Genomic DNA, 12,422 nt, shown 5'->3' with positions numbered 1-12,422 from the left:
ATCTCTTGCTATGGCATCCATAATCAGCTCCGCAAAGTCACTCTCTGTTATTACTGCAAATCTCTTTCAAAGGCTAATACATTTGTCTGCTGCTTAAATAAAATATATCTATCAATAAGGAAACTATACTAGGTTAGCACTTAAGTGCACCACAGTGTTAGATGGGATTTCTGTGAAACTGCTATATTTAGTATATTTAGTATATTTAGTATCCTTATCTATGGAAGTAGGAGTTTTCATTGTTTCACTTGACTTTAAACTGTCAGTTTAATACCTGATCATTGCTCAGGAATCCTGACCACTTTTTGAGATGTTCCTTTCCAACTAGAAATTGGAAAAAACAAACATAATGTGCACTATTTGTGAAACTATTAAAGTAAATTGATCAAAAATCAGTTATCCTCTTGCTGAATATTAGTGGAAACTATATAAAGGCAATGGTCTTAACTTATATTATGCACATTTCTGTGAGTCATGTCCTAATTACTAGTGTCATATTAAAGACATAAGAACAGCAGAAGAGAATCTCAGAGGGCGGTTATCCTTAGGACACAAAATATTACTACAATACGATGAAAGAGAATTACAAAGTGTGAAGTATATATAGCTCAAAAAGGCATAAAGCCATTCATAGCAGAAATCAAGGGATATAGATCAGACTTAGGTTCCAGTCATTTACTTCCCTTAGGATCTAGGAGAGAGGGAAAATATCCTTTTTGCTTTGCATTATTTCATCTGTTATGTTCCCAATTTTGCATATCCACTCTGAAATTGTTCTTAATTCCAAATCTTATGCTCTGTTGCTATTCTCCTTGTCTGTCTTCTCTCTAAGCTAGGTCATCATTCTCTTTTTTCCCCCTCACTCAATCCCTGCTTCACTTTGGTCTCTTGCCAGCTCAGCAAACCATAGTGCATTACTATCCAATTTAAAATTGCAGCTCATGTTTGCAGCTATGTGCCTTCAGATTTTAAGATACACAGCAGAATCATTGGATTTTTGCTTCCTTTGCACCTGGTATATTCACAGTAAATAATTTAAATGAATTGCTGTTGATTAATGTGATTCAGATGCAGTTGTATATGGATGAAAACTCTGACCTATTTCAGTCAACAGTAGCAATAATTTCTGCACAGCAACACTGTAGACTAGTTTTTTTATGCTTTACCTTCAATCCAAAAAGAAAAAAAGAGAATTATCACAAGCAATACAGGTATCATTACTGCAGTTCAACTACAGTTCTCCAAGGGGGTATGTCGGGGTAAGYGTTGGCTTCAAAAGCACCCCAAAGAACAGCCCAAGACGGTCCCAGCTGCAACACTGCTGAATTCATGAAGCCACAATTGTATTYCCTAAAAGAGTGATATAACAGACTTCCTCTGGAGCCACGTGTTTGTTCACATGTCCATCCTCAGCTGTGGAACAAGTAGTTGGCAGACTCAACTTTCCTCTGGGTCCTAAGACTCAATATAAGTTTAAATGTCTGTGCAAAGGCATACAGATAGTCATATTCAAGCAGGTGCCTTCAAATGTTGAGGGCACAACCAAAACGTAATGAACTTCACCTCACCTCAGCACAGAAGACCTGAATGCATGCTTATATTCCCTTTCCAAATCTACTCTAGTCAGTAGTTGGCTATGGTTCCTGAAAGGGAGTCAGGAGTCTATCATCTGGCTTTAAGAAACATTGATGCTTAAATGAAGTTTCTACAAAAATAAAACCATTACCCTAGAAATTTAATGTGTACTTTCAGTGAAAATTTCCCCACCTAGACTACTTCCACAATACAGTAAATTCCTTTTATGGAAGTTGTTAGTGATTCTAACTTGTATTTCTGCTACCAAAACATCTAGAGCAGGATAAGAATAGTTGACACAGACTACATTAGACCTTTTGCTTCTGCCCTTCTCAAGGGACACTAAACAAGAATGCTGAGTTGGCAGAAAAAGATTCGTATTTGGTTTCAGAATGTGCCACAGCATTATTGTGCTGCAAAGAAAAATATTAGAACAGTTTTCTCCCCTAGGAGACCTCACTAAAAAAGAGAAAAAAGAAAAATGTCAGGTCACTATAAAGAGATTAAGATTCAGTTATTGAAACACTGCCACTAATTCCCTTAGCATATATGAATAAATTATTGCTGTTCTGCAATTATGCATCAAATCCTTTGTAAAAAAAGATATATTTGATATATGACACAGCTCATCAATCCATGAACAACAACAAAAGCTTTTAATATTGATTTAGAGAAGTAATCCATACTTGAACATTAAATGTTAAAATATGCTACTGTAGGCAAAGTTAACATAGAAACTTATGTTCAAACCTCTGTGTTCACAGAGTATGAAACTTCAATGTATTTTTTTTTATATACGTAATGAATTTTGAGTCTTTTATGAGTCTATTTTTCAAATCAAGTAACTTCTGAAGTTTATCAAAGTAGAATTCATTTTAGCAAYAGACAAATAGGACATTCACAGGAACAGGTTACATTTCCTTAATTGCCATTTTTATCAGAAATGTCACCATGCAAGCACAACTCTCATGGAAGCCGATAGCAAATGCATCTTGAATAAGTAATGAATACACACTTTTTGGAATGGACCGCAAGAACTTCAGCTATTTTACTTATCTCTAAACACTGCTAATTTCCAACTGCCAATTTATTGCATTACAGAACTGTGAAGCTTATGCAAATGTTTTTGCCACAATTCTGAAGTCATAATATTTGATGATAAGTAATACTGCTGAAGTAAACAGTTTTATAAAAGTGCAAAAAGGAAAAAAATAGTTATTTATAAAACCATATTTTGAAATTGCAATTTTATAAAGAGCATTACATGGTGCAGCAGAAGACAACTGAATACTACACATAGCTTTTTCTTTAAGTCTGGTAGTAGGCATTCGTGTTCTGAGGTAAAAAACATTTCATTAAAAAGACTTACAGTAGGAAATGCATTTTAACTGAAAGAGTAAAGGGATTTCTTGCCTGAGGTAAATGGCCATTAGCACCAAACAGAACAGGAATGAGAATTAGTATCTGTGAATGAAGTGACAGAAGCTTGTTATTGCAGGTGAACCTGTTGCATGTGTGTACAAATCCATACATTCCTATGTGAAGGAATCTGATCAGGCCTTTGCTTGATGCTTCTCTACACCTAAAATATTTTTTTTCCTCCATTCTCTTTTCTATAGCAAAAATATTTTAGTTTTACCTACAATATTACTTCAMAGTTACTTCAAAGAGTGCTGTTAATGACAGGCAACTTGTGACTATTTTTAAAATGGAAATGTCAAATATTTCTTCTACATCTTTTTTCCCTATTCAAGCTAGATGAGACTTGAAGACTTGTCAACACCTCAAGGAAAYAGCTAGCCAGACAGTTCTATTACCTTATTTATAGGACCTAAAGACCTTGTCAACACCTTCGTGAAACAACTAATCAAATAGTCCTATTAAGTTATTTACAAGGACTGGCAAGGAGTGGAAATAGTTTGGRCAAGGTGGTATTTTTTGAGTTTTTTTGTTTGCTTGTTTGCTTTAATCTTTGAGAAGGATTATTATTTGTGAATAAACACAATGTGATCCACGAAGAAGAGACTTGTTTGCATGGATACTAGGAATCAAATCAGTGATTGAGAAGACTAGTTCATAATAAAAAACAACAGATGGAAAAAGTATGCAGTTCTATTTTAAAAATTGTCTTTGTCCTCTAAGGTACTTAATTCCATCTGCCACTTATCTGCCCATTTTAATRTTTTCTGAGCTTTGATGCACCAAATGATCCACCAAATGTAACGGTCTTAAACATATCTGTGATGATGATATCCATATCGACTTCTATTTCAGACATGAAGAAAAGCTGACATAACTGAATGTGTCTTCCTTTCATCTAATCACACTGGTCAATCTAATAAAAGATAGTATCTCTACCCTTAAACCTTTTTGCTTCATAACCTTCTAGCTTCAGTAGACCTATATACTATCTATCTATATACTATCTGCACCTACATAAAAAATGCTACTAAACATCTAATCTTCCTCTTTTTTTAATAACCTATTGCAAAACAAACTGAAGGAGGAATGTTATATTCTTTCTGTTTATCCATTCTCTCCACTACTTTYCAAAATTGCAAAGAGCATTCCCTGGCATTTCTGCCACTCTTACTTGCCTTAATAGTTAGTAAAACTGCTAAAGCAGTTATGAATAGAAAACATACATATTCAATAACAAAAGATAAAGTGATGGGAAAAGGCTACTAAAACAATAGATACACAATAAGATATGTTATGGAAGTTACCATAAAAAGGTTTTTCTTGGCTGCTGCAGCATGTCAGTCCTCCCGTGATGTTCTAGGGACTCTGTACCAGAAGCATTGAGTTGTTAAAGGCATTCTTCCTGCTCAAGATGCAGTTAAATGTTATCATATGGGGCAACACATCTTTCTGATTACCCTTATCTCATTCACTATGACTGGATATCACATTATATGAGATTATAGTATGTCATTAGATTCCTGGGTAATTTAGTTCGTATTTCTATTGTTGCTATCTCTAGAAACAGAACATTGGGAAGATATATCCAAAGGAGGAGGGTTTATTACTGTCTCTTGCTTATGGTCTTCTCCTAGTATAGCACTAGAGCACTACAGAGAGTGTAACAGTTGAACTTTACTTCTAACTGACTAATCATGTATTAGGCATCCTTATGTAGTCAATAGAGAAAACAGAGGTAAGGGAGAAGGGATTAATTGCCCTCCCTATCTGAAATACTTCACTGGGATGAATCATGCTCTGCAGGTTCTCATTTCTTTTCTTTGACAACAAAGAGTGCATACATGTCTAGCTTAGAGTCTTCCTTTTAGAGGGCATATCAGGATAAGAGGAGTTCTACTCTGTCAACACGCTRCTGACCCAAGAGACGACTGCTGTCACCTGAGCAGGTTTAGCAYAATTTAGTGTCAAATTCACACCAGCTAACAGGATGAGTGAGAATTCTGAATTCAAATGAATGTGAAAACATATGCATTATGGGTGCCAATTTTCACAAACACCTTACACTAATGACCGTTATTTAGTATCTGTCACAAAAGAGTCTGGTAATGATCAGATTAGCTGTCTGGATGCCAGAGTTTAGCATCTYTATGGGCATACTTACTTTATTGTTCTTAACTTGGTAATCACGTACTATCTTTTCACAGAACCGGTCAATCCGCAAATGTGTTATTATTCAATACTTCTTTCATCTTCTTCACTGAATATGTAATTCAAAGCCTTCTTACTAACTGAAAACCATTTAAATCTGCACTGAACAGAAAATGAGTAATTTCCTTCTCAATAACCTTATGCTCTCACTGTTGCATCTAAGCTCTTCAAAGATGGACACAAAACACAGAAAATAAACCCTCTTTGGGATCCTTCTCTACAGCAGGATTCTTCCCATCASGCTTGTTCTTTGGTTTCCAAATCCTCAACCAATCACTGTGACATGGGTTCTTTTTGTCTATTTTTTTCTCCATTTCCAAGCACTACTTCTGATCTCTGCCTGTGACTCCTTGATTGCTTTAATGCAATTAATTACAGACTCTCACCAGAGAGAATGGTTTCTTCTTCACTCTAACTTTGGCTGCATGTTTCCACTGTATTTCCCTTCCTACTGAGTGCACTTAGGATCCTACCTGGTAAGTCAGATCCTGTTTGGATCAGAGAACTGATCCAGATGAAAATGAACAATATCAGGCAAAGAGCATTAGGGAATCATTTGTTTTCAGGTGGATCCAAGTAGCTGATGCATTTCAACATGTGGTGGCTTGTGTAATTGCTAGCACAGGCATAAAGCTTGGATAGGAAGAATCAGAAATAAATGGCTGCTTGAGAAAAGGGGACAAACTACCTCTTCCAGTACAATCAGTTTAAAACTCATCATCAGATTGCAGCCTTGTATGAAGAACAATTTACTGAGGCCATGCTCAACTCACCAATTTAATTTATTTTCCTATCAACTAGCTTTTTAATCAGCAATTTCTCATTTCACTATCCATGACTTTTCAGATAAAAATCTATTCCTCCTTTTGGCGCCTTTGCTAAAAAGCTAGAGAGGTACAGTACTCTGAAGTCCCTGGAGCAAGAATAACGATAGTTAGCGCATGCATCATGCAAAACAATAGAAAAGTAGAATTTTTGAACACATTAACTGCATATGACCCCTTTGTAATTGTTGGTTCAGCTTTTTTTTTTTTTTTTATCTGTCCAAGCAAGACCTGTATTCCTGCAAGACTTCTATTTGCGGAATATTGGTTCTTAGACGATGTGAACCTAAGTGAAGGTAACCTATCATTACAGTTTCAGGGTGGGAATTACAGTGCTGATATCTCTGAAGCCACGGAGTTGAACATGTTTCCCTTTCCAGGTGTCATCTCCATTTCTTCTGTTGCTTGCTCCCAAACTACAATGACATATTAGTATTTGGCAGCACAGGCTTAATTTTGCTCTCCTTCAAATAGTGTATACACTGCAGGTTTGCCTATGCATGACTTAATGACAAAATGCTTATTACAAAGCAACTGCAAGTATAGAGGATACTGTATCATCTTTCAATTGTACTGGATGCTGGGATAAACATTCTCATAACTAACTTCATTTCTAAAACCGCATGGATTATGAGAAAATGCTTATGTACGGCAGATCTGTATCTCACTCGGGTATCACCAATGCAGGCTAATCTTAAACTCCTTGCACTTTCCTCTAATTCTCGGGAGTGAGCAATTTTGGCAAAGTGTTTTACTTTTTATGATACACTGACAAACATTCACTAAGGAGTAGACTAAAAATACTAATTTATTTCAATTCCTGACCTAAGCGATAATCACTGAAGGAGTTACAATTTCAACTTGTTACAATCAAAGTTCACAGGGGAATTATTTGCAGGAAGAGATGTCCTTTGTGAAATCCAATTTCATGGTCACACTCAGTTGAATATTAACATGGTAAATGTATACTATAATTACCCTCTTAGGGTATACTTTCTATGAAAATAGTCATCTGTAAGATCTCAAATCAGCTGAGCTCACAATGTAGTTCTCTGAAAATCAACAATGTCTTACCAGGACTTTAACCTACTGTATTTCTATTACTAGACCATCCAAGGATGAACCTCTTCCAGCACCAAAAAAGTAAAAGCATTTACTGAGAGAATGAAGAAGGAAGAGAAGACACTGAAAATTTGATTACATTTTTTTCTCAGTTTAAGKAAAAACAAAACAAAAAAAAACAAAAACAACTTTGATATTTTTAAAATATGGCRCTGAGGGTACTTTCTTGCCTTATCTGAAACACTGAGATCTTTATAATTATAAGCATATTACTTAAAATCAATGGCAGATTCAGTAAATAATTCTATGAAGTATTTTATCCCTGAGGAACCTACAATTTCAGCACAAAAAAAAGATGGAAAATTCTACTAAACTAAAATGAAATTGCATGGTAGCTTCAAATATAGAGATGAGCAATATTTAGTGTTTTTATCTGTCAAATACTAATCTATTGCTATATTATTTCTGCGAGTCCATAAACAGACACACAACCCACAGAAGTCTTTTTCACCAGAATAAGAATGCAATTTCCACTGTCACACTCACAAGCTACAGAGTGGATGTTGGCTTTGCTTTGCCATTTCAGCATGCCACTTCTAGACCACAGCCAGAATGTGAGCACTGAGACACTGCATCAAGGGGACACTTGTGATTCAGAAATCTGCAAGATAAACTACCCCTTTCACAATGAAGCTATCTCACCAAGTCCAGGGACAGCCTTTGAGCGCAGCTTAGAGCAGAAGTAATATTTCTTACTAATATTACACCAGTCCAAAACAGACTGTAATATTCACCTTGCATAAATGTGAATGAAAAAGAAAAAACCTACAAAATGAAAGAAAAACACACTAACTATAACCATTCAAAGAAAATCTAAGAGGTTATCTCTTAAGAAATACCCAGGCCGTATCCAATAAATAATCTTTGACATATCTGTCAATTAAATTCATAACTACTTTTTTCAACTTCTTTTTTTTCTCCTTTGGACACAATAGCCGATTTATAAAATTTTTAATAAATTATAATTTTAATAATTACAATTACATAAACTTTTTATTAAATTCACAATKCATTATTCTGCAAATACAGCTCAAGGCACACAATGAAAAAAGATACCAAGGTGCTAAAATACATGTTTTCACGGGTTTTATGTCTTAGACCCAAGACACATGTGGAAAAACCTTATCTGATAAATAAACCTGGGGTCTTCATAACTGAATAGAAAGAAATACTTGGGAAGCAATTTTGGCTTCAGAGTGATTACTAAACACCATGAATGTAATCACTAGAGTGATTACTAAACACTAGAGGAAGGTGCCACTTCGAGCCAAGTTTTCAGGACAAATCTTAAATTCTTATTAATTTCTTTTTTTTTTTTTCCCCCCTAACTTTGCTGTATCTGTTAAGTGCTATCCCCTAGTACTACTTCTTCCTTGAACTGCATCTTTCCATTCTAATCCTACATCCTTTTATTCCTTCTTCTGAACTACACTTCACGCTAGGAACAGCAAACCTGCCAAGTCTCTCTTTCCCAGTCAATAAATAAAGAAAGAAAAAGGTAGCTGATAGAACTTTGCTTTCGGCCTACACAAGTCCCTCTATTTCAAGATGACCATAAGCAACTAAAATCACTGTAAAAGACTCCAGATGTTCGCATTAGGCTTTGGATGCAGTATCCATTTACTTTTGCAGCAGGCCCATTTTGATTTTAACTTCCTCAGGAACAAGAYTGTATATATTATCATTAAAATTTACACAGTGCTTCTAAGTTACAGTATCACTGCAAGCTTTTTTAAGCTGCAATCTAGCAAGTAGATTTTTAAAACACATGCTTGAAAAATAAGCCATTCATTTAAAGAGTTTTCACATGTTAACTATGTACTAAACTGCTTTTGCTGATGAAGATCTAAAACAAGATATGTACAGTTGTCTCGAAAATGCTTTCTCCTTGTCACACAATTTCTARAATAGTGCATCTATGTATCTATATGTGCAAATAATCTTAGTTCATAGTCACTTTTTTTTGATAAACCTATATATAGAATCAGGTTATACTCTGCTGGCTCTGTCTTCAGGCAGAAACTGGAATAACTTTTCCAAAGGTAGGTGAATACTGACTGTCCTTGAGTTTGAAATTTCCTTCTGAATAACAATAATAAAACTGGAAAACTTTAGTAAAACCAATTCCGGTAAAAGACTTCAAAGTAATCAAAATTTTATAAATATTTTTCAAAAATACTTCTCARCAGAATCTATTCATGTGAAATATCTAGGTCCTAGAACCAAATATAATAACGTGCTACTTTAATATTACATTAATTCACCATATTTCTTCAGCAGATCTTTAGTTATGCTTTCCTGTAACATTTGTTAGCAACTGAAATTTATTATCACGAATTGTAATAAGTATGTATTTTGTCTCATATTCTAAATCCACTGTATTTTTAAGAGATTTCAKTCAACAAGGGCTGTTGATTTGTCATACATACATACATGAAACATGATCAAGGTTTCGAGAAAAATATTTGAAAAATCCTCATGTAAAAAACGTCATTATTAACAGGTGAATTCAAAAAGATTATGAATGTTTAGGAATACTCTGCGGCAGAACAATACTCAAAAGACTTTCATTGCAAATTATTAGTTCAGCTTTGTCAAACACAAGATTTATGGGAGAAAAAAACAAAAGCAGGATACATCGGGGGGGAAAAAAAAAAAAAAAAAGCTCTGTTGTCTGGCATTTTAGAAGGCAAGTACTCCTGAGGAGCTAAATATACCATTTGCAGGGCTTTTGTGAAACTCCAGCCAGCAAGTTTTGCAGAGAGTTATGTCACTGTCTTAAAAACACCATTACCTTTCTGTTTTCAGTTGATATAGCTGGTTAGCTTGATCAGCCTGTCAGCCTGTGAATATGGACCTGCACAAAGACAGCAGTAGCGTTCCAAACTCAGAGRGAGAGGCTGTCTTTGAAGAGATGTTCCGTTGGTTCCAACTGGAACAAGTGTTTTGTAATGTACATTTTTTTGCAGGGCTGTTTTTGTCATTACTGGTGGGCCAAACACTATCTGTACCCAAAAACTTAAATTATTTAACTACTTAACTTACAGATCTTCCTTCGTAACTGACTCTTCTTTTGAAGAGCTGCAGTAACTTTTTATTAATATATATTTTTTCCATAAAAATTTCAACACCAGATTTTCAACAGATTTCCCAAGAAACAGAGAGTTGGCAGCTGATACTTAAAAATGATAATACATGTTCTTCAAGGGTATGTTAGCACTGTCAGGCTCGTACTCAGATTTACCCTTTCTTCTCCAATCTGCAGTGTTTTTCTCTTCTCAGTCACACTTTTTTTTCTATTCTATTAGTCTTCATGTTTAAAGCTCCCTTCGACTTCTTTCCCAATTCAGCACAATAATTATTCTTCCTCTCTCCTCACATTCTACTCTTTTTTTTTTCTCCTGAGTTCTGTATTATTATTCTCCACTGTATCTTAATTACTTATATTGCTCCCAAGCCATAGCTTAATGTTCTAAACACTGTCCTTTCTCGTCATCTTCTTTTCTTCTTTTACTCTTACTTTGCCTTACTCCTCTGGAGACCTTGACTTCTTTCAACAAGCCACTGTAAAGTGACTCTCCATTTCATCTTTTAACTCCCTAATTTTAAACAACTTAATGTCACTTTAAATATGTTAAGCTGGTTAGCAGCATTCCTCTTTGGCATGCCTTTTTTTTTTTTTTTTTTAAATATTCCCAAGTTAATAGATTGCCAATTAATTAGAAATAGCTCATCTTAGCAACAGAATAAACACTTAACATGTTTATCTCTTGCAGAGCTTCTAAACTAATTTTTATGACTGCTGCTAACTGTTCTTACTACTTGGCAGTCTGTCAATGGAAATAAAAGTTCTCTGAGCAGATATTCAGGAGATAGTTTACCAAATATTTACTTTAAACAGGATGCTTCTGCATCTTCTGTCCTTCCCTTTCGTTGCTGCTTGCTCCAAGCTGTCTTTGAGAATGTCAGTTCCGAGATGATATAGTTGACTGACATAAGCATAAAGACAGATTACAAATGAGCAAAAAAAAAAAAAAAAAAAAAAAAAAAATTGTTTTGAACTCCTGATAGTTTCTGACCTATTTCTGTGTGTGGAGTCCCATGTACAAACTTAGTTAATAAAGAAGCACAAAGGACACAATAAATGGCAGAGAAGATTGAGATACTTTTAGTAGGAATGGTAAAATTATATATCCCAAGGTCTCAATCAAGGAAAAGACAAAACAGAAAAACAAACGAACATCAAAACAAACAAACAAAAACATGCTGGCATGAAGGGGAACAGGCAGAAAAAGAAGGAGAGAGTAAGCAACAAACAAAAACCTACATTGATCTAGATATATACATGTTATACATGTATACATGTTATACATGTGTACATGTTATACACAAGGAAAACTGTTTAGAAAAAACAAACATCCTAGCCATTAAAATGGTTACGAAGATGAAGATGCAGTTGTAATCATAAATTACTCATACCTGCTGAAGTTGGTTCCTCTTCATCTGAGGCTGCACAAAGGAAGGAGGGAAGAGAGTAAGGGAGGAGAAAAAGGAAAAAAAAATGAAGAAATTCAAATACTGCTGTTACAATTACTTGCATTTTCTTAATACGTGAAATGAACAACAAAACATGAAAACATGAAAAGCTAGTTTATTTTACAACGCTTGAATCGATTTCAGAAACATCAGATATCGTCTCTAAGATAAAAGATGTGCCTTCCCAACCCAAATTTTGTCTGAAGAAAATAACGGGAATATGTATCTGTATACTAGAACCTTTCCTTTCTTGGTGTAGATAACCATTAAATTGCCTTAAATTTGCATTCAATTGGACCTTAGSCTGTAGACTGTATCTATTACATACATATTCAGCAGAAAGCAATTAGATAAGCATGTTCACARTAAAACTATTTTAAAAGTACATCAGTGWCCTAGTTCTTTTTCTCCTTGCGGTCAGAATGCTTATATACACATTCATCAGAAAACCAGCTTTCTTACACTTTTGAAAAGTTCTCAACAAAAGAGMAAGCAGCAATTAAATGCTTCTCACCTGGACACTCTGAAAGCATCTAGAAGTCTGCGAGGATGCTCCACAAATGTGATAAGAATCCTCTTAAGACACTGAAGACCTTTAATCATACACTTTTTTTGTTTGGCTGGGTTTTTTTTTTTTTTTTTTTTTTTTTTTTTTTTAATCAATATCAACTATTAATTGATGTCCAAGCGTAAGATTATCCTTTCTTTGATTTCTTGCAAAAATAGTTCCACATA

General features: G+C 34.7%; 1 protein-coding gene across 2 annotated transcripts in view; it reads right to left on the bottom strand.

The window, feature by feature from the left end:
- EDIL3 (EGF like repeats and discoidin domains 3) overlaps window positions 1-12,422 on the bottom strand; it is a 219,171-nt gene that overhangs the window by 117,874 nt on the left and 88,875 nt on the right. The window contains exon 3 of one of the 2 annotated variants that reach the window (XM_026035921.1): window positions 11,631-11,660. The exons of the other annotated variant lie outside the window; for it this stretch is intronic. Coding sequence (XP_025891706.1) covers window positions 11,631-11,660 — 30 coding nt within the window. The remainder of the gene's footprint in view (window positions 1-11,630; window positions 11,661-12,422) is intronic. 2 annotated transcript variants of the gene reach the window in all.

The sequence above is a fragment of the Nothoprocta perdicaria genome, unplaced genomic scaffold, assembly GCF_003342845.1.
Source record: "Nothoprocta perdicaria isolate Ctin4 unplaced genomic scaffold, notPer1 scaffold_1, whole genome shotgun sequence".
Lineage (NCBI taxonomy): Eukaryota > Metazoa > Chordata > Aves > Tinamiformes > Tinamidae > Nothoprocta > Nothoprocta perdicaria.
Note: the sequence above shows the minus strand (reverse complement) of the source record. Positions and strands in the feature narration are given on the sequence as shown.